This window comes from Sus scrofa, chromosome 13, assembly GCF_000003025.6.
Source record: "Sus scrofa isolate TJ Tabasco breed Duroc chromosome 13, Sscrofa11.1, whole genome shotgun sequence".
In the NCBI taxonomy this organism is placed as follows: domain Eukaryota; kingdom Metazoa; phylum Chordata; class Mammalia; order Artiodactyla; family Suidae; genus Sus; species Sus scrofa.
In genome coordinates, this window is record NC_010455.5 from 147,702,807 (window position 1) to 147,726,490 (window position 23,684).

General features: G+C 40.1%; 1 protein-coding gene across 1 annotated transcript in view; it reads right to left on the reverse strand.

Moving 5' to 3' along the window:
- The window catches only part of TMPRSS7 (transmembrane protease, serine 7), a 39,270-nt gene extending 15,907 nt beyond the window's left edge, over positions 1–23,363 (reverse strand). The window contains exons 1-10 of the mRNA XM_013982462.2: positions 23,239–23,363; positions 20,790–20,997; positions 16,474–16,604; positions 13,669–13,736; positions 12,384–12,577; positions 11,341–11,379; positions 10,084–10,312; positions 8,565–8,695; positions 6,034–6,146; positions 1,871–1,977 (exon numbers count right to left, since the gene is read on the reverse strand). Of these exons, the coding sequence (XP_013837916.1) occupies positions 1,871–1,977; positions 6,034–6,146; positions 8,565–8,695; positions 10,084–10,312; positions 11,341–11,379; positions 12,384–12,577; positions 13,669–13,736; positions 16,474–16,604; positions 20,790–20,997; positions 23,239–23,286 (1,268 nt within the window). The 5' untranslated portion in view covers positions 23,287–23,363. The remainder of the gene's footprint in view (positions 1–1,870; positions 1,978–6,033; positions 6,147–8,564; positions 8,696–10,083; positions 10,313–11,340; positions 11,380–12,383; positions 12,578–13,668; positions 13,737–16,473; positions 16,605–20,789; positions 20,998–23,238) is intronic.

The following is a 23,684-nucleotide window of genomic DNA, read 5'->3' on the forward strand; positions in this document are numbered from 1 at the left end:
CTTTGAAACCATGAGTGAGCTGGAGTTTACAGGGACACAGTGTGTAATGGGTCATAGTGGTGGTTTATGGAGTGAAAATAAAACAAAGTGAGAGATTAGAGAAACCAGCAAGTGTTGGTGTACATAGACAGACATGTGGCAGGTAAGAAAACTAAGATGTAAAGAGATGAAGTTATTTGTTAAAAGCTCAAATAGCTAATAAATAGAGCCCACCTGATACTAAACCCTAGCACTGCTACAGGACCAATACCCTTCCCCTCAGGAATGTTGCCATACAAAACATTTTCAGGAAGGCTGTGCATTTCTTCAGGTTTGTGTACTGCATTCTCCTTGCCCTAAACGCTCACACTCCACCCCTCTGTTCTCTGATTCCAGATCACTAAACTTCCCACGTTAGCATTACTTTTTCTTCCTTCTGCATTACAGATCCAATGCCTTTAGGCTAACTTACCAAAGAGGTGTCAGGAGTTAGTTCAATTAGAGCCTTTCTGATGAAAAGGACTGATGATGGGAAGGGTTGGCATTTTAAATTCCAAGGGTAAAAGCAGCATCAAAAGAATCTGAAAGGATTTCAGACAACCCACAAGACAAAGTGAAAAGCTGGCAACTTCAGATAAAATATTCAGGGCAGAAAGTTTTCCCAGTATTTGTAGGAGGAATCTGTGTTCACGTTTTTTTGGCAGCAATGCATTGTGGGTGGTAGGGGTTGTTACTTGGGGAGGGGGGAGGGGAAATATATTTCATTTTCAAAGTACCACTTTATTTGGAGCATATAAGCTTACCAAAGATTTAAAAAGATTTGTTTTCTGGACCTCTAATTAAATACCAAAATGCAATATCTTTAAAGCCTTGGTGCACATTTCATAGTATTTAGGCATCTAAAGCAATTTTATTAATCATATTAATAATGGCTAATATTTTTTGGTGTGTGGTATCATTTCATTAAATGTTTATCAAAAAAAAATCCCACCTTATTACCTCATTTTACAGACTGATGATCAACAGAGTTAAATAATTTATCCTGGTTAATGTAGCTACTCAATAACAACTTGAACCCAGGTCTTCTGCCTCCTACATAATAGACCCTTGATTCAAAAATATTCCCAAAAGGAGTACAGGATTCAAGAATGTCTTAAATCATGTAGAATCTCTTCCAATGAAAATAGGATCAAAGGCTATTTAGCAAGTCATCTAAGAGTCTGAAAGAAATGAAAGAAAGTTGTTCAGGAAAATCCTTAGAAAGGAATGGTTTCACTTCTGAAATAACAATGAGCGAAGAATTAGCAGACAAATTCCTCAAGCCAACTTCACAAGGATGCTTAAGGTCAACTGAGAAGCTGTTCTGCAAAGACAGGGCATCCTGTATTTTTTTCATATAAGACCTGTTACAACTTTAGAAGCAAATAAACAATAACAACTAAAGAAGGAATGAATGGAGAGAGTAAGGACCTTCTAGGTCAGCTCAGGAAGCCCAGGCACCTAGATTTCTCTCAGCTCCTTTCTCATCTGCCTCAACCCCTGTCCCAGCCCCAGGGTCAGCCAGGCCAGCTGGGTCTCTCCCACTGCACAGAACTGACTAATGGTTTCTATTTATTTTCCTCCATGGCTGCAATGGTTTGTCAGCCAATGATTTTTGTAAAGTACAGTGTGCACATCCAGAGCCCAGCAGCACAGAGCAATGGTGGAGCAAGGGCTTGAGAGCTATAAGGACGTGAATTCTGGCTTAGATCTATGATCTCAAGAAAGTTATTTAACTCCTGTATTCCTGGATTCCCCTGTCTGTATATAGTAAAGTGCAAACCATGCGGGGAAAGGAATGCCCCAGAGGCAAGGCTTTTCATTCGATTCTTCACATAGAGAAATCACTTACATGTGCTCATTAATTTCCCACCATCCATGGTCACAGCCTTTCACACTCTTCTTGGTTATTGAATAGTTATGGAATTTCAGTGCTATACCAAGAGTTGGTAGGGGAGTCTGTGGACAACAAAGTAAAAGAAAAAAAAAAGGGGTTACTTGAAGAACATGTTTCAGACTGATTTTGTGCCTCAGAACTCATTCCCTGAGCTTGCTGTTTTAAGCACATTTTATTCTTTGTACCCTCTGACCCTAGGGGAGGTAGACGAGTTCCCCAGAACAAACTGACCTGAGGAGGAGAGCCTGACAGAGAGGAAATCAAGCCACCCAGTGCTCAAGGAGCAGCTGTGAGGCCCCAGTGTGATGAGCTGGGTGGCATGGGGCACATTAGCTCACCTCTAGATCTCAGTTTCCTGCTAATAAAAGAGCTTAACTTTGCAAACACCCACTTGCTAATGAGTGTACACACTTTCCTCCTTGGATGACAATAATGACAGAGCTTGTTTAAAGCTTAAGAGCTATTCTGATTCTTTAGATAAAGGAGGAATGAATCAGCATCCTTTTCATATTAAACCTTGGTATTCCAGAAAACAGGACTGAGTCATCCCTGCATCTTCTCTGAAGAGATCAAACAAGAGAAGCAGCTACCTATTTGATACACGCATAAGTGAGCACACACGCACGGATGCATGCACACATGCACGCACGCGCACACACACACTCACACACAATGCAACTGACCTTGTTATGACATCACATGACATGCACACACATCGCATATGATATGCTACAATTTTAGTTTCAGTTTTAATTTTCACTTTGATCCAGGAATTATTTAAGAGAAAATTCTTATATTTCTAGGGAGCAGAATTGCGGTTCACCTATTTTCCAGTTCTTAAATTCTGAGTTATATAAGAGATTATTTATTACAGTATAGTTTCTAGTTTTTTAGTTTATTAAGGATTTCATTGTGATCAAATTTATGAATGCTCGGAGGTCATTTTTTTAAAAAAAGGTAATTTCTGTTTATATCTCTATTACCAAGCTCATTATTTGTATGGTTTAATATTCTTCCTGGCCTTATTTATTGTCCTCCATTGTCTCTGCTATGAGCCAAGAGAAAGAAAAATGTCTTATTGAAGGACTGTCTGTCCATTTCTCTTTGTATTTCCTATAGATTTTGACTTATGAGTATTGGTGTATATTTCCTATAGACTTGGTTTATGAATGTCCTTTGGTGCATAAATAATTATCGTAATTAGATTCTTATGTGAATTGCCCTCTTTATCAGAGTAGATTGCCTTCATTTTCTCGCTGACTGCCCTGATTTCAGCATTTCCTTGAGTTAAGGTTGTGATCCCTGCTTTCTTTTTGTTTGCATTTGCGTTATATAATATTGCTGATTCTTTTATTTTTCAGCTTTATTAAATCACTTTTTAAATTCATTTTGAAAACAACATACAGTTAAGTATTAGGTAATACTTTGTGATTCAATCCTACTGTCTTTTTCCTTTAATAGGTGAATTTTGCCCATGGACTTCTATTGCTCCTATAGAGACTTGATTTTTCAGTTACGTCATATTTTTATGTTACAATTTCTTTGTAGTGTGGTCTGCTTCTTTCTAATGTGTGTCTAAGCATAGTAGCCCTCCCTACCTTTTTTTTTTTTTTTTTTTTTTTTTTTTTTTTTTTGTCTTTTGTCTTTTTAGGCCCACACCTGCAGCATATGGAGGTTCCCAGGTGAGGGGTCAAATTGGAGCTACAGCTGCCAGCCTACACCACAGCCACAGCAAAGCGGGATCCAAGCCTCATCTTCAACCTTCCCCACAGCCCGTGGCAATGCCGGATTCTTAACCCACTGAACGAGGCCAGGGATTGAACCCGTGTCCTCATGGATGCTAGTCAGGTTCATTAACCACTGAGTGACAATAGGAATTCCAGTCCTCCCTATCTTTGAGAGGCAATGGATTGGGCACTTTATGACTATCATTTAAGCATCATCACAACACAGTTAGGCAGGAAGTATGATTCCCATCTAATAGAAGAAGAAACCAAGGCTAACCAAAGACAGGCAACTCTCCCAAGGTCAGGAAACACAGACCAGAGATTCAAACCAGTCCTGCATTTCTCTGAAGGCCTCCCTTTTCTCAGTGCTCCCCAAAGACTCATGTTGGAAACTCAAAAGGAATAGGATTTTCTTTTGCTGACCATAAGACTCACAAGGCTCATGAGAATACATACCACATTTTTTTCAGCTCTTGCCATCTGGTAATTTCTTCACATTAAAAAAAAAAAAATAGATGCAAACCGAAGGACAGTAAATATTTTTAAGGAATCAATTAAATTTTGTAGCTTAAGAACATGTTTCAATGCAATCCTCCACCAAGAAACTTGCTTAGCATTTTCACTGAGTTCCACAGCATCAAAACAAAATGGATTTATATGCACCTTGACCCCGCCAAGTACAAAGCCAATCCTCAGCAAAAGGAACACTTCTAACATTCAATCCCTAGCGAAACAGAAAGTTTCTGACATGCTTATTTACACCTTGACCAAAATTTAATCACAGCAACATTTAGGGATTTTCCTTTTAAGTCTTTAGGGTTACCATGGAAGTAACATTTATTTTATCTCAAAGCAATTCAAACATTTGACAGAGCCTCTGGGAACAGAGCCTTTCTTTTTCTAGATATTATAAAGAAATAACTTTGCTTATTGGGAGTTTTTTTTTGTTGTTGTTTTTGTTGCTTTGGAGAGATTTAAGAGACAGAGATTTGATGTCTTTTCCTCCTCTTTCCCTAAATCCTCTTTTTCTCTCTCCCCAGCCCCTCTCCCCAGCCTTCAGACTTGCTAGCCACCTGAGGCTCTGTCTTTCTGCTACCCTGAGGCAGATCAAGAATCAGGCAGTGAACGAGGGTCCAGCACTTTTATGACTTAATTATGTTTTAAATGTTTGTGATGATAAAAAATAATTTGAGGATACAAGCCATCAGAACATGGACACCAAGTACAGACTTTGGCATATAAAATTATTTCACTATTTAATTATTATGACTGTGCACACATCTTACATGCAGCAGGTAGGCTCCGGCTTCAGGACTCTTCCTTCAGCTGTTCCCTTTGCCTGCAACACTCTGACCCCCTGCCCACACAAGGTAAGTTCCCTCAGGTCTCCAGGTTCCCCTCTGAGCGAGGACTTCCCTAACCAAACGCCTGATTTCCTACCCTTCACACCCCCACCGTTGCTCAGCTTTAGAGCCCCTGCCCTGCTTCATTCTCCATAGCATTGTACCATCATGGAACACACTGGATATATTTACCCGTTTGTTTGTCACCTGTCTTCCCTGACTTGGCAGTAAGTTCCATGAAAGCAGAGCTTGTGTGTGTGTGTGTGTGTGTGTGTGTGTGTGTGTGTGTGTGTGTGAGAGAGACAGAGAGAGAGAGAGAGATCTCATGGACCCCAGTGTCCAGAATACTGCCTGACACATGGTAGGCACTTAATAATAACACACTGAATAAATACAAACTAGATACTGCTTGCAGCTTGCATCTAACTGCTATGGCTCACAAAAATGATTTCATATATACATGCTGCAAGTGCAAAGGTGACAGCTTGCCATATCACCTTCCACATTACCTTACAGTTGGAGGAAGAAAAATAGGTTACAGACTGAGATTTTGAAAACCAACCAAACAAACAAAACCCAGGAACTCCCTGTCTTGCACCAGAGGTAGACATATGTACTTCATATAAATTTACACTCTGATTTGCTTATACAACTGCAATATATGTTGCCTAAGTCAACTTATTCTTTCTTTATTATTCTGGTTTTCATGCCAATGAAATAATTAAAATTAATAAATGAGCTCTACCACAATAAAATAAATTGATTGATCCTATAACAATATCTTTGTGTCTTTAATAAAAACAACAAGATAATAAACCAGAAAAATAAGACTTAGTCTACAAAAAGCAGTTAATTTGTGGGGGGAGGGTTGCAATTACAACAATTTCTTTCATGTTCTGGTTAATATATCTTCATATAGTTTAAATATTATAGAATTAACTAATATTATTTTTGTAACTCCAAAATAAGTATAATTAAATTCAAAGATAAATTGCTGCTAAAAATAGAATAACAATATTTTTCTAAAATAGTGGAAAAATGAGGCTACCTGAAATTTCCAGGTGCACTTGCATTTTGGAGGATAGTAGCTTGGGTAATATGGACTTGAAATTTTCCCTTCAAAGCCAGTGATTTCTTTGACCAACAGTGTGTTTTCACATTCTGAAAAAAATATCCAGTAACACACAATGATTTGCAGTTGTGAGGTTATGGGAAATACATTGCATACATTCCTTTATAAATGTACACTTCTTTGAAAATAAGCTTATATATTTTTTGAGATTTCAACAATTTTTAAATAAATAGTACCTGTAGATGCATAGCTAAAATACTTGTTCCAAGTCAATATTTGTTTTCAAATAATTTATTTTGGTTACAGATCCATAGGGTGCTATTACTTTCTTTAAAAACATGGTTTAAATATTTTTCCCTCCAGTTTTATTGAGATAGAATTGACAAACAGCAGCATAAATATATTTTTTAAGGAGTTCCCATTGTGGTTCAGCAGGTTGCGAACCCAAATAGTATCTATGAGGGTGAGAGTTCAATCTCTGGCCTCGCTCAGTGGGCTAAGTATCTGGTGTTGCGGTGACGGCGGCGGCTCAGATCCTGCATTGCTGTGGCTGTGACTTAGACAAGCAATTTGACCCCTAGCCCAGGAACTTCCACATGCTGCAAGTGCGGCCCTAAAAACCAAAAAAAAAAAAGGGAAAGCTTCTGAGTTAATTTTTGTTCAAATTACTGTGTATTTGTTGATCAAGAAATAGATCCACATTATAAAACATGTTGTCTGTTTAAATAAGACAATCGACAATCTAAATGTCTATTCTTACTGATATAGTCATCCTTCTACTAGACTATAAGCCGCCTGAGAGTACTGATTTTATCACTGCTTTTTTTTTTTTTTTTTTTTTTTGCCTTTTTGCCTTTTTGCCTTTTTCTGCAGCATATGGAGGTTCCCAAGCTAGGGGTCTAATTGGAGCTGTAGCTGCCAGCCTATACCACAGCCACAGCAACGCCGGATCCTTAATCCACTGTGCAAGGCCAGGGATCGAACCTGAAACCTCATGGTTCCTAGTCGGATTCATTAACCACTGAGCCACGACGGGAACTCCTGTCACTGCTATTTTTGTTCACTGCTGTTTTCCTAACACCTAGAGTCATTTCTGGCATACAACAGAAATTCAATAAATACTTTTGAGTGAATAGACAATTTCTACTGTAATATTTCTGTTATAATTCTATTTTTAACCTTTGGAGTTAAGAGAGAATTTTTCAACACCACAATATCTCAAATATCTAGTTCAATTTTTTTCACTAAATCAATTTTGCATTGGGTTTTGTAATAGTTTGCCAGAGAAAGCCTATCAAAATGGGCCGCTACCCTAAAATATTGATGAACCTATAGCTCTCACCATCTACTTAAGCCAAATTCTGTTCCTTCCTCACTCCCAACTCCCATTCTGATCCCTTCAGCTTTGTTGATGTTCATAAAAACTTTACCAAGACATGACCTGTAAGATCTGACCAGTTTCCAAGGTAACAAATATTACAAAAACACTGCATTTTCAGTGAAAGCTCTTTTCATTCTGCTTTGTTTGACTGTGTCAACTCAAAAAGAGAAGAACAAAAGAAGGTCACCTTTGCTCACTAGAAACACCCATTATATCCTCTGGGTTTTGCATCTCAAGCATCTTCCAGGCTGGCACTCAAGGGTATTACTATAGATGAGGATTCAAGAAAAAGAGTCCAGTGTGCTCTTTACTGAGCTACTGACCCTAAGCTCCAAACCACCTCTCTCTTCTCTGTTCTGCATGGCTAGGCTGGGACTCTGCAAAACCCCTGATAGGCTCCACTGCTAGGGGGCACCAAAGGGAGACTAGAAGCCGGGTGGGGAGAAGAAGGGGATTTCTGCTTGTCTTATTCCTGGGAGTGTCACCCCAGCAGTGCTGATTCACCGCCAAGGCTACTCTTCCTTCCCATGGAGAGCTGAATCCTGTTAGCAGTTTTTCCAACTTCCAATTTACTACATCTCTTTCAAAGATACTAGCTCAGACATCTGGCAGCCTCTCTTCAAAAGTCTGGGTCCCAACTTCATGAACATCTGCCTCTGAATCTACAGACACCAACACCAGCTGGACAGCACCCCTTCCTCAGAGGTCTGAGTTTCCTTCCACAGACCCCCTCCAACAAGCCTTAAATTATAATTGCCCCAATCGCTTTCCTTTGTTCCTCCAGGTCTACCAGTGCTGGTTGCTTACAGCCAAGATACTTCACAGTTTGGGGAGGGGGGGGGATTTTTCGTGTGGCGGGGCTTCTTCGCTTTTTATGTTTGTTGGGTTTTTTTTTTTTTTGCTTTTTGAGTGACACAGTTAACACCTTTATTGTGAGTTAACAGTTCTTTACATTAAATTCTTCCTATTATAATATCTAAAACGATTTCTTTCTTCTGAACAGGCCAAGACTCAGGGTCCTAACTATGCAACTAGTGTTACAGCACTGCCCTGGGAGAGATAAGACTAAAGTATCCATCATAACAAGTGTCTCTCATGATTTTCTTATCAGTTGGGGAAGACTTACTTTGTTCTGGAATGACCTCAAAATATGCTCGGATTCCTGAAAGCCTCCGTACCTGAGGTGACTTAAATGTTACCAACATGAGATTATTTGTAGAAACAAATGACATTAATGTTCTTGTGGGTTCACAAATTCTGAAACCAGATAACAAAACAAAAGTACGTGAATCATAGGGGGTTGAGGATTGCACCTCCGTCTACCATCAATTCTGTACATTTCCTGGGCTGTCCACACAGTTCCTTGGGTCAATCTCTGCTGGCTGGTCTTCATCAATTAGTGACCACAGAGCCCTATAGATGGAGGGGAGCTGATGCGGTACAGAAATATTCGTCCAACAACTACGGAAGAATTGCTCTGGGGGCTGTCACTGGACTCTCCTTAAGAGCAAACAAGGCCTGCAGTAGACAGGGCGTTTAATGGCTAAAGCCATGGGCTTTTCCCAAGAGGAAGCTGGGTTCAAATCTCAGCTCTATCACTTAACTGGCTGAAAAATAAGGGCAATGAAGTAAGTACTTCATAAATGCCAGATTCCCAACTATACTATATAGGTATATTCTCTATATTATATTGAATATTTCATATTCATATAGAATATGAAATAATATATAGAATAATAGAATATGCCTCATACCATTGTGGTAAGGATTAAATGAAATAATAATTAAATATGTCTGGAAATAGTGAAAAGAAACCAATAACAATGACCGAGGGATGAGAGTCAAGGACAAACTTATTTTCACTACAAATCTTTATACAGTGTTTGAATTGTTAAACTCGGTGTTCACCACCGAAATATAAATAAATACAAATGTATGTAAAATACTGTTATATACATATATAAACACTGTTAAAATGATAAGATAATTCATGTCTTTTTAGCACAGTGAGTAAAAACAGCAAATTCTTAATAAAGCCTAAATGACATTATTAGGTTATCAAAATATTAAACACTCATAAAAAGATGTCTACTAGTAAGTAAGATATACTAGGGTATGTATATGAATATGTGTGTATAATTACGTATATGTGTGAATAAAAGAATACGCAAAAATATAACAGACATTTATTGTGGGTAATGGGAATATAAAATAATGGATATTGTTTTCTCTGACCTCACTTTCACAGTGAATATTATGTTATCTTTATAATAAAGAAAAAATTTAATTGTTCGACTAATGCTATATAATCAGAATATTTATTTTCACATTCCACTGAAACAGTAGACTTCATTGTGATTGCAATGAAAGTAAAATTAAACAAAAAAAATCTTTTCTATATCAGAAATGTTGGCTGAAGTTCCTGCTGTACTGATTTTGATTCTTGTTTGCTGCAAGGAAAAAGCAAACATTGTGTCTGAAAGGCTCTGGCTAATACAGGGAGCACTAAATAGGGCATGGGTCAATCTCTGACCTCGTGAGATACACAAAAATGATGTTAAGAAATCTGAGGGAAACCCAGATTCTGTCAAAGAGAGACATTGCAAAAAGCCTCTCATTTGCCAGCCAGGATGCCTGTGTAGTACCTGTACAAGATGGTGCTCCGGATGGGCAGGAGGGAGTCGTAAATGGTCAGGGAGTCGGTGACACAGTTGTCAGCCTCAATCTGGACAGACTCTATCGAGAGACGAATCAGATGGCCCACTACGGCCACCAGCTTGAAATGGCACATCAGCCTCCCTGAGGTTGTCGAAATCTCCAGAGGGTAGCGGAGAGACAGATGATCTGCGTAGAAGTACTGAGAGCAGCCTTTGTCTGTGGAGACAGCACTTTGTTTTGCTTTGTTTTGTTTTAGGGATGATTTTTCTAGAAGCCATTTTTTTTTTTTTTTTTTTTTTTTTTTTTGTCTTTTTGCTTTTTCTAAGGCCGAACCCGTGGCATATGGAGGTTCCCAGGCTAGGGGTCTAATCGGAGCGGCAGCCACCGGCCTACACCACAGCCACAGCTGCACGAGATCCCAGCCGCATCTGCGACCTACACCACAGCTCACAGCAACACTTGATCCTTAACCCACTAAGCAAGGCCAAGGATCAAACCTGAAACCCGGTGGTTCCTAGTCAGATTCATTAACCACTGAGCCACGACGGGAACTCCTAGAAGTCTTTGTAGGAGAGTGAAGAGCAAAAGAGGTCACATGGAGAACATCTGCTGCCTTTGTCAGCCTAGCATCCACTCTCTTCTGATAAGGGCACCTAGAGTTTACTTTAAGAAACTCTTCCTACCCTGTGTATATGGTTTGGTTGGGGTTAAACTTACTTTTAGACCCAGGGGTGGGCCCTTGACCCAGACTAACCAATCAGAGTCCAAGAAGCTGGTTCAAGAGTGGCACAGGTCGGCCAGTTGGAAACAATGAGACTCAGCCCCAAGACTTCTGCAGGAATTATCAGGAAATCTAGGTGGTTTTTTCTCCCATCATGGATACTAAACTGATAAACTATAAGCTTGGATCTGCTGGTGGCCATGTATGCTACCACAATTGAGAAGCCACTTGAAGCCTCAACAGAGGAAAGCAGAAATGCTTTTTTTCCCTGATGCTATCATATTTTAGAACCTGGACCCAACCATGCCTGTAGCCAACATACTCCCTGTATGTCCCGGTTATATGAATCAATCAAGTTTCTTTTGTGCTTAAGCTAATTTCAGTATATATTTGTCATTTGCAACTGAAAGAGCACAAACATCATCATTCAAACAGGAATACCAACTACAGCCAGAAAGAATACTGACTTGGAGGCAGTGGGGGCAGGAGGTATGGCAGGGAAGAAACCACAGACATAATTTACCAGATCCTATGGTTGAAGAGTAATCTGATCGAAGCCCAGCTGTATTGAAAATGCACATAGAAAAAAAAAATGAAACAAAACTGTCAGTCCTAGCATTTCATTGTATTAGAATTTTGCTTAATGAAAATATTTTCAATCATTTAAAAGCAGTCCAGCATATCTGGGATTTGCTTTGAAATAATCCAGAGGGGGTAAGGGAGGTTGCTTAAGTATTTAGAAATCAAATAGGACAGTCATGAGTTGATAGTTGTTGAAGCTGTGTAAGGGGTGTAAGAGAGTTCATTAAACTATTCTCTTCACTTTTGTGCTTGAAATCATCCATTGGAACAAGTTTTAAATACTTTTTTAAAGATAAAAAAGCAACCACACTTGATAATAATTGGTTTTGTATCTGAAATATGACTTTGGTTTTTGAAGACTCCGTTTGAAGATGCATGAAGCCAAATTAAATATAAAGGGAAGTACACTTTAACACACTGAATTTCATATATATTTTTACACTGAATTTCATATATATTTCATATACATATTGACAATTCTATTGTCCAATTATTGTATATAACATTTAGCAACTTTCTTTATCAGTATAGCTCCAATGTCTTCAGCTAATCCTGTTCCACTGAGATTGTGGAAGAGAATATAGGCATTCCTCAGTATCCATGGAAGATTGGATCCAGGACCCCCAAGGATACCAAAATCCACAGATGCTCAAGTACCTTATATAAAGTGGCATAAAACCCATGTGCATAAAACCCATGCACATCCTCCCGTGTACTTCAGATCATTTCTAGATTACTTATAACACCTAGTACAATGTCACGACTGTGTAAATAGTTGCCAGCCTGTGGCGAATTCAACTTTGCTTTATGGAACTTTCTGAAATTTTCTTCCAAATATTTTCTATCCATGGTTGGTTGAATCCATGAATGCAGAGTCCATGGATAAGATGGAAGACTGTCCTTCATGACAACACTGACTATGATAACTGCAGTATCAGGAGTGCTGCAGGAAGGAGTGTTGAAAGAGAATTACCCAACAGTCACCATTTAGTACCACAGAGTCCATGTCCACAGCCAGACCCTGCAGACTCCCCACAGAGGTCCGGTTTACGATGCTCGTCTGAATGGAGTCCTTCAGGATGGCAGCCACACAGTCCTCACAGAAGACATGGCCCTTGGCATGTGGCATGACAAACACAAGCCAAAAGTGGACAAGGAGGCCACCTTTGTTGTTACTGCTGTAGTGAAAAGACAAAGAGGTTCAAGCATACCTCTTAGGACTTTGATAAGGTGCTAATGACCCAACTGATAAATTCAAGGTTGGGCCATGGAGCACAACATTCAACAGAACATAACTTCCTTATTTAGGAAGTCATTGACTCCAGTTATAGAAATTTGAAAAGGAAATCTACATGGGATGTGTATTCTTGTGCTGGGTTCAAACCTAAAACTGTTAGTACCATTTGCATCCCCATGGAGAATATACTATTTCTATGGATTTCAATTAGTAGTGACTGCTGTTGCAAATAACAGAATATTTGATACCTCACCTTATCCAAGGCTAAATCTGCTTTATCCCATTTAACCTTATAAGGGAGGTCTTATTACAATTCCAGTTTTACAGATGAAGAGGTAAAACTCTTCTACAACTCAAAATCACACAGCTACTAAGTAGCAAATCAAGAATCAAGCCTAATTTGGTTTTCTGTCTGACCCTGGAGCAGGAGCTCCTAACTGCACAGATATCATCATGTTTTATGAAAAAAAAAATAAGATAGTTTTGGATAGTATGTAATTTGGGAAGAGGAAAGCGAAGGAAAGGAAACAAATTGCTTTACTCCAAGACTTCTCATTGCCTTTACTCTGCCAAAATAGATTGTAAATCTCTGCAGATCCACTGGGTGTGAGGGAAGGTGGATTACAGTACACAGCACACGGTTTTTCCTAAAACTTTTTTGACCACGGGATCCTTTTTTTCTCAGAAGATCTTCAGCTATTAGTTTTTTATTGAATATATTTTGAGAACACTGGTCTGTGTTTCATTTTTGCCCTTACCCAATAGAATGGCCGTGTTTACAGCCATTCTGCCCAGTAGCATTAATACAGAGGTCCAGGGTCCCAGTTCCAGGGAGAGGGCAGTCTTTGAAAAATGGGGAGAAAGACAGCATGACGGTATGTCAAAGATCTGGGTCACTAGAGTGCTAAAAGCATATTAACTCACAACTGCCTTCAAGAAGTTACTCGGGAATGGCACTATTTCAGCCCTTCCACAGCCTTCCAAATGTACAGCAGTGAACATTGAAGTCTCAAAGCAAGGCACATTCATTACCTGACATCTGCAACAACAGACTGCTTGTAAAATTTGGAGAAGGCTGATGTTGTATAAACCAGGTTTACCTGAAACAAAAACAAACAAAAAAAGAACCAAGGTGTCTGAAATCTTTCAGACTTGGCTTTCTCTCAGGGTGCCCAGCATGCCGTAGAACCAAGCTCTGACAGCTAGCAAGGAGGCGAGCAAGGCTCCAACTGAAGGCCTCTAATGCTAAACCCAGACATTGCTCCTTGAATTCAAATCAATTCCTGCTTCCTGCAGCAGGGTTTCTTAGCCTTCATTCAGCTATCAGTGAAGATTACGTAGTTACTTTTATTCACTTATTGCTATCTTTAGACACCCTAATCAAGCTTCACTTCTGCATTCTGCCTACTCCAAAGATTAATTTCCTCCACAATGAGTAAATCAAACACCTTTAAGTACATCTTCAAAGTATTTAATCTAACCTCTTTCCTTTTTTTGAGGGGGGGGTGGTTTCATGGCATGCAGCAGCTTGATGTGGGATCTCAGTTCCCAGACAAGAAACTGAACTCCAGGGCCTGCCGTGGTGAAAGCCGCAAGTCCTAACCACTAGATCACTAGGGAACTCCCTGACCTAACCTCTTTTCTAACAATGCAACAGCGTGGAAAATTTATTTTCTCAGGGACATGTTCCTACATTAACCACCAGAGGGCGGCTAGTGTCCATGGCAGCGTTTTCCATTCCCCTTCAGAAAGCTTGTTTCCAAGAAAGCACAAGCTCTTTTTTTAGAATATTTTTAAAACCCTGTTCATGGATCTCCAAAGGGAGATATTTCAATCAATTGACTTCTTTTGCCCTTACTTAGCATTTTTAAACCAGTTTCGTCTGCCAAATCCTCTTCCCTTGTGTTCCCCTTCCTACATAGTAGCAAAACCACCTACCTAATTGCCCAGAAGAAAAAGCAAAAACCAAAAAAAAAAAAAAAAAAACTTGGAAAAAAAACAGCACCATGAAAAACATGTTTTGTAAAGTTGAATTCACTAAGCAACAGAACATGTTATCTAGGCCTGCTGAGCTTCCTTTATTTCCCCTTTGTCCTTCTTTTTTTAAAAATGTGTACAGTAGTGATCAAAAGGCCTACCTCTTTGGGTCAGATGTTTAACAACTATCATAAAATGCATTGGGTGCAATACTAAACTATACAAACAGGATCTCCACAAAGATAGCATTGACTCTCAGAGGCCAGGGAGCATTTCACAGAGAAGGAGCCTTTTTGGATAGGTCACAAATGATGGGTGGAATTGCACTCTGTAGAGACTGGACAGAAGGTCTAGACTGAATAGCTCTGGAAACCAGGGGCCCCAGACGTGTAAAGGCAATGCTTATTCATAACACAAGTAATGATTGCCTTGGATCACAAGGTTTCTGTTGGGGGAAAGTGGTGAGAAATGAGACTGGGATGACCAGGGGGCAGATTTAGAAAAGTACTTGCTACCATTCTTAAGAATCAGCATTTTATCCTTAAGCCAAAGGAAAAATGTTGTTTTTGAGGGATCAGAATGGCTTTGGGTGGGGAAGAAGCCTGGGAATAGGAAAAATATCAAAGAGATTTTTTTTAAATCCCTACTTCTTTTAGCTAATTTGAGAGATAATTAATATATAGGAAAGGTAAAGGGTTTTGCAGTTTCCCCAGTATATCTATCAATCAGTCATTAAGAATCTTCAAACAATAAGAGCCACTATGCCCACTGTCATCTTTGCTTACTCTCCCTCCCAGGCCTTCTATGCTGCAGCATCCCTGTCACTGCAGGAAAGTGCCACTGCTAGGCCACCCTCTCCACTACTGAGCAAGTGCAAATTGGCAAAAACTCTCTATTGGTAAAAGGTACCAAGAGCCATGACAGACATTTTTCTATTTGACCAGTTATATTTTTAGGAAGTCACCTACGGAAGTAATAAGAGAAACGACTTCTCAGGGGGCTTTATTATAGCATTATCCATAGTGGCAAAAATTGGAAACACTTAAATATCCAACACAAAGGGACTTGCCAACTTTGTAGCTGTCAAATCTAGGCTTTTTTTTTTTTTCCTTTGGCCACACCCAGAGCATGGGGAAGCTCTCAGCCAGGGATCAAACCCATGCCACAGTAGCAACCTGAGCAACAGCATGACAACACTGGATCCTTAGCCCACTGAGCCACCAGGGAACTCTAAAACGTATACTTTTTTAATAATGTTTACTTGCATAGAAACATGCAATATAATGTTAAGAGGGAAAAGTAAGACGATAAAACTGAATATCTGCTAATATGCTAATATTGTGTTCTGTCCTATGTCTATGTGGTCTGGAATCAAAGGGGGCTCTATTTATGGAGATGATGTTAAAGAAGATTTTATTTTTAAAATAACTGTATGAATTTTATAAATTTTTACAGTAAATTGAACTCGTTCTATCATAGGAAAGTTTTTTTTTTTTTTAAAGTGAAGTGATGCCAGTGCATCAAGGTTGAAATAAATGTGTATGGATCACAGAGTCAATAGGTATGTATGTAATCTCTGTACTCGAATACATTTTAAAGGTCACCTGACCCAATTTCCTTATTTTATAGAGAAGAAAAACTAAAGCTCAGAGAGCCATTGCTTCTTATTTGCAGCAGAAAAAGTTAAGCAATTCTATGAAATAAGCAATTTTATCCTACAAGAAAGATGAGCTAAATCCCATGTTTTCCTGAGTTCTTCCTTTGTCCACCCTGCTCACCTGTGACCCTGTGACGCCACTCCTCTCCCCTCATACCCGACCTCACCCTCCCCAACCTCACAAGCTCCCCCCATCATCTCACCACTTGCTGCACAGTCCTGGCCACTGACAGAAATTCCCTGGACTCCTTCTGTCGGTATTCAGGGAGAAACTCAATGTTGGTGACACGAAACATCCCCACAAAGTAAAAAGCATCTCTGCTTTCTGTCTTGCCTGTAAGACAGCAGAGAAGGAGGTTAGGAGGCTTTTTCACTTGTGTGGCAGTGACGCATTGTCTGATCTATGTCTGTATCAGCCTCCTAAAATGATTTTATTTTAGACAGCTTCCTATTTTATTGGTTCCAGCCTGTGAAGCTCTCAATGTCGTTAATAATGTCTCTTTGATCAGCAGTAGTCACCATATCCCTTTATAACACTATTCTTTCTATCAGCTTCTAGCACATACTTCAGAAAAAGATTAACAGGTAAAATATAGACCTCTTTGACTTTATACATGTCCTAGAGTCACTAAGGGGCCAAAAAGCCCCTAAACCTTGGTCATGGATCTTGAGTCTATGGAAGGTAAGGAGGTAAGAAATGTACACTGCCAAGCGCTGAGGTGACATGAGCATGGTGAGAGAAGAGGGAAGGGTCCCTGGCTGATCATCCCCAAGCCCCAGGGGGGCTCACTCCCTTTCTGACTTGAGCTGTTTATACCAGGGTGCTGGGCCAATCTTCTGCTCTAGGCAGTACATGGAGAATTTATCCATATGTGTGGTCTCCAGACCATGTCAGGTCACTCCTGCTCAAATACCCGCCCAGCGAGGCCCATGGGACTGGGTGTCAGGCCCTGGCCAGAGACCACTGCCGAGACAAGACACTGCTGTGTCTGAGCTGCCTCTGGACACCTGAGAACAGCTTATGGAGATTAGGGACTCTCAGTTGTTGTTGTTGTTGTTGTTTTTTGGCTCCAAGGTCTTGGTGCTATGAGGCATCACCACCAGGCTCCTGTGGCCACGGTACATTCCTTTCCTGTGACACATGCCCCTCGGTATCATAACTTCTGTTTGCATGTGCATCTAAATGAATAGCAAATTCTCTTTGTCCCTTAGCTCCTAACATTGGGTAGCCAGTGCCCAATTGTAGCTTTGAAGCTCAATTAATGTTCATGGGAAGAAAGGGAGAGGGGAAAGGAGAGAGAAAATAGTCTTTTTCAGCACAAGGTCCGGTAGGTGAGCAGAAATGCTAACTAAGTGATGGCTGAATTTAAAAGAAGGTGCACTACAGCCAACTAATCTATGACAAAGGAAGCAGGAATATACAATGGAGAAAAGACAGCCTGTTCAGTAAGTGGAAAACTGGACAGCCACATGTCAAAGAATGAAATTAGAATGCTCCCTAACACCATACACAAAAATAAACTCCAAATGGATGAAAGACCTAGATATAAGACCAGACACCACAAAACTCTTAGAGGAAAACATAGGCCAAACACTCTCTGACATAAACGACAGCAACATCTTCTCAGATCCACCTATCAGAGTATTGACAATAAAAAGAAAAATAAACAAATGGGACCTGATCAAACTTCAGAGTTTCTGCACAGCAAAGGAAACCCTAAACAAAACAAAAAGACAACCCACAGAATGGGAGAAAATCTTTGCAAATGAATCGACTGACAAGGGATTCATCTCCAAAATTTATAAACACCTTCTGTAGCTCCATACCAAAAAAAAAAAAAAACAACCCCATCCAAAAATTGGCAGAAGATCTAAACAGACAGTTCTCCAAAGAAGACATTCAGATGGCCACAAAACACATGAAAAGATGTTCAACATCATTCATTATTAGAGAAATGCAAATCAAAACCACAATGAGGTACCATCTTACACCAGCCAGAAGGGCCATCATCAAAAAGTCTACAAACCATAAGTGCTGGAGACGGTATGGAGAAAAAGAAACACTAGTACACTGTTGGTGGGATTGTAAATTGGTGCAACCACTGTGGAAAACAGTATGGAGATGCCTCAGAAAACTCAAAATAGAACTACCATTTGACCCAGCAATCCCACTCTTGGGCATCTATCCAGAGAAAACCATGACTCACAAAGACACATGTACTCCGATGTTCATTGCAGCACTATTTGCAATAGCCAAGACATGGAAACAACCTAAATGTCCATCAGCAGAGGAGTGGATCAAGAGGAGGTGGTACATATACACAATGGACTATTACTCAGCCATTAAAAGGAACAAAATACCAGCATTTTTAGCAACGTGGATGGACCTAGAAACTATCATGCTAAGTGAAGTCAGCCATACAATGAGACACCAACATCAAATGCTTTCACTGACATGTGGAATCTGAAAAAAGGACAGACTGAACTTCTTTGCAGAACAGATGCTGACTCACAGACATTGAAAAACTTATGGTCTCCAGAGGAGACAGTTTGAGGGGTGGGGGGATATGCTTGGGTTGTGGGATGGAAATCCTGTGAAACTGGATTGTGATGATCATTATACAACTACAGATGTGATAAATTCATTGAGTAATAAAAAATAAAAATAAACACACAAAAAATAAAAATAAATTAAAAAAAATAAAAAGAAGGTGCGACCTCCATGAAGGACAAGGAACAGCCTCCCTGTGACCCATTCAGAGTCACATTAGCCCAGGCAGGGAGCGGAGCCCGCGGAGGCCTGAGCTCCTATCTTCCATTTGTTCTTTCAAGTTATGAAACTGAGTTTCTCACCGAGAAACCTTTCTATCCAAAACTTTATTCCTTTTTTTGTCCCGCGCTGCCCTTGCTCACCTCAAGATGAAGGAGTATCAAAGAAAAGAGGGGGCTGAAACTGAGCAAGACCCTGGCTATAAAAGCCTCTCTGTGTCCCCCATTTCTTATTTGTAGGAAAAAGGCTTCAGCCTCCCAGGGCTTCCCTGAGCTCCGAAAGGCAGATTCAGACGGTTACTAGTCAAGGAAGTGAGGGAACAAAAAAACAAGGGCAAAGACTTATCTGCCTTCCTTACTGCCCTTCTCTGATTTTCACATACTAACCATTTACCTCTACACAATGATGTCCCAAAACTTTATACACAGATGCTAGGGCAATGCAAACGTATCAGTTCAGGGTTGGCAGAGAACCGATAGGAAGTAAATCCGTTTGTTCTAGGTTGGGGTTGTGTGTCCTTTGCGTTTGTTTTAATTGCTCATTGACTTGACTGCCCCACTAGTCTGTAAAGACAGTTTCTTTCCTGTCTACCACTCTGTTCCGTGTTATCACAGAGCCCAGCTCGTACTGGGCACTCCCAGGATACGTCTAATGATTTTTCAGAAACCAGTTCTTGAAGTCTTATCTAGGCTCTATCTCCAGGCAGGTTGGATGTCGCCCTTCTGTGACTGTAGTTGTGTCATTGCTTAGGCCCAAACAAAAAAAAAAAGAAAAACCAGCACTAAACTATGTTTTTTGAAAATGGGAAATGCATCTGTGAGCTTTTTTTTTTTTTTTTTTTCCTTTTTATGGCCAAATTCACAGCATATGCAAGTTCCCAGGCCAGGGATTAAACCTGCATCTCCACAGCAAAATGAGCTGCTGCAGTCGGATTCTTAACCCACTGCACCACAGTAGGAACCCTGCCTCTGTGAGCTTTTTGAAGATAGGAGCATCTTGTTGTGCCTGATGTCTTACATTGTGCCACAGTGTAGGTGATGGATTTATACACGTAAGTAACCTGAACTGTTCAAGACAATATTCATTAATTCTTTGCCTAAAAATCTGGCTTTCCAGGCAAATTTTAATATCCTTGAGGGTACGCATACCTTGGATCATATATATTAAGATGCATAGGGGGGAAAGTCCAACATAAATCAATAAATGCTATAGTTACTGAGCTGTATGGGTAAGTACTCTCTAAAGAAGAACTTTGTCATGACTCCATCCAAGAGGATCAATAAGATTGACAAAAATATAATCAATCGGTTAGACAAAAGCCTAAAAACAGAGGAGAGAAAGGAGCATGAGCAGACTGAAGCTTTGGGAGCTGGAAAAACAAGGTTGCCTAGAAACAGGCAGTGGGTGGATGAGGAAATAGCACAGCTTAGCATTCCATTCATTTTTTAAAGCTAAGCACACATTACATTTCTGAACCAGCCCAAAGCTCATGAACATTCTCCTCAGCTCTTCTCATCCTATTCCCCATCTCTATTCCTCTGGGAAGAAAGCACTGGGGGTAAAAGAAGAAATGGCAAGGACGTTTCTGGTTTCTTCCTCCTTAAAACCTCAACCATTTTGAAAATAGCTATCAGTCTGGAAAATAAGGTAATTCTATCAGAAACCCCCAGGGGCAGATGGGGCCTGCATTGCTGATACAGAACCCCCAGGGCAAGCTTTGCCCCCAAAGGTCCACAGATTTTAACTTACTGATGTAGAGCCACAGCAGGGTCCAGGCTACGACCGCTAAGATGAATAAAAATACCGTCAAGAGAATGATTTTGTTTTGGACATTCCAAAAGGGAACTTTCTTCTTGGGTGGCTTCTTAGGTTTGGCTTTGCTGACTAGTTTTCGCGGTGGTCGTCTCCCCGCCAGTTTTCCTTGGGCACTGACCACCTGCACTGAGATATTGGATATCTTTAAAAGGAAAGAAAGATGTATTAGCAAGCAGAAGTTGTCTTGAGCTTACATGCAACCACCCACTCAGGAGGATCTTGGTGCTAAAAGGCCTAAACACATCAGTCAAATCATATTCATAAGCATAATAAATTGACATACATTGACTCATATAACTAAGATCCATCAGAAAAAAAAAAAACGGACATTATATGAACTCAAGCAATTGGATCCCAGGTCCTCCCTTCGACTCTCCAATGTCTCTAAATAGACACTGTGGAGACCTAACTTTTAAGGAGTATAAACAAGAGGACCTGAAGGTCAGAGAGTTCAGATTCTTTGTAGGTTGATCCATGTGTTCACAGCTCTGGGGATGTGTGTGTTGTATTATATAGTTTTTCTCCCACACTCAGTGCCTTCTGGGTTGAGGCAGGATCGAAAGTAAGAATAGAAGTGGGTTCCTCAGAAAAACGAGTTTATTTCCTAATTATGCTTCATGACCTGTTAGTAAGAGGGAGAAGGTAAGGTTGATGCTCTGGTTTATGTTTGCGCTGTAGGACAGGGATCATTGCTTCACATGCATGCACCTCAGAGTCAGCCACGGAACTGATTCATGACTTTTCTCAGTCACAAATGAAAGAATGATTTAAAAATAAAGCATGAAAGTGGGTTCAGTTGTTGCTGTCGCTTTGGCCTAGCTGTGGCATGCAGAAGTCCCCATTACGGTTGGCAAGTAGGGGTGGGGGGACTGGGAGTTTGGGGTTGGTAGATGCAAACTATTACATTTAGAATGGATAAGCAAGGTCCTACTGTATAGCACTGGGAACTACATCTTATCTCCTGGGATAGACCATGATGGAAAAGAATACAAAAAAGAATGTATATCTATGTATTACTGAGTCGCTTTGCTGAACAGCAAAAATTGGTACAATGTTGTAAATCAACTATACTTTAATTTAAAAAAAATTTGTTAAGGGTAAAATAGGGGACTCATGTTAGATTTAAAAATTACTGATTTGGAGTTCCCGTCGTGGCGCAGTGGTTAACGAATCCGACTAGGAACCATGAGGTTGCGGGTTCGGTCCCTGCCCTTGCTCAGTGGGTTAACGATCCGGCGTTGCCGTGAACTGTGGTGTAGGTTGCAGACGCAGCTCGGGTCACGCGTTGCTGTGGCTGTGGTTTAGGCCAGCGGCTACAGCTTCGATTCGACCCCTAGCCTGGGAATCTCCACATGCCGTGGGAGCGGCCCAAAGAAATAGCAAAAAAGATAAGAAAGAAAAAAAAAAAATTACTGATTTTAGTGCGTTGATGAGCAAAGTATTACGTACAACGGGGGAAAATACATTATTTAACCATTTCCCCTCCTCTTTTTTTTTTTTCTCCTCTACTGTCATTTGATGCTGTGAATTCTTTAATAATGTAAGTGAGAGTTTAGCCTCCTCGAAGGAGAGATTTATACATGTCAGGGTAACTAAACTTCAGTGACGAAATAACTTTTAAACACACATTCCTTTAAAGGCAAGAATCTGGAACACCAGTTCCAAAGAAACCATCTCTCTTTGGGGCTCTTCTCTGAGTTCCCTCTTACTCTCTCTCATTGTTTCCTAAAAACTGCATGTCTTCCAGTCCTGAATCCTACCAATTAATGGGATAATATGTGGCCAAGTACATTCTAAATTATTCATAGCTCCCTCATTCTTTTTGCCAAACACCCTTGTCAACCCCTGGAGTGAAATGTAGCTTGCATCCCTCCTAGTGAAATTGAGCTACACCAGACCTCATTGAATGTGAAGTCCTGCAGGAGTGAGGATGGTGTTTCTAAAGAGAAAAACATTCTATTGTAGGACGAGTTGACTATGGTGTCAAAGCAACTTTCAAATATTCCCCCCAAGAATTAAAAAAGGGAAACATACGAAAATGCTAGCCCATGTAGACCTGACAAGGCCAAGGTTGGGTCTTTAAGTGCAGGAACACATTATAGGCAGTCTCAGTTAGCCCTGATTAAATTTTAAAATGGAATTTGTGCTGAGATCAGTACAATTTCCTTGGAGTTTTAGAAAAAAAAACAGCTGCAAATCAATTGCCAAGTACAGCACTTTAAAATAAGCTCACATTTGTAAAATCTATTAAGCATCAAAGAAAGGTAAAGTGTTTCATTGTTGTTTCCTTCATTTTTATAAAGTAGCTCAGTCTCATTTTACTAACAGAGTCAACAATAAGTGGCATTTGAGTAACAGAGAAGGCTTCTCACCCTGTACTTACATTCACATCAGCAGGTTTGGATGAAACATCACTGTTTTCTTTGTCCATTTTTAGGTGTTCTTCATGTGAACATCCAGAGATGCCTCAAAGCCAGTTTTCACCCCCTCACATTCCCACTTGAGAAGTACTGGTCGCCACATTCAAGCTAGCCTTCAGAGGAAAGGAATCAATTTACTTCCACCGGGTCTAGTTTAGAAACTGAAGCTGCCTGTTTGCTATATAGTGAATGTTAAAGGGACCTAGCAGTCAGCTTTGCAAACCCAAACTAAGGGTTTCTTAATGTTACTCTAATGTGAGTCAGGCCTCTCAGAGCCCAGCCTCAAGGCAAGGTTGCCTTACAAATATACAGTCCAACAACCTTCAAATATTTACAAGTCATTTGAATTTTTGCTTGTATCTATTAAAGACTATTAAGAGATCTCATGTATAAGCCTTGCATTGCTTCT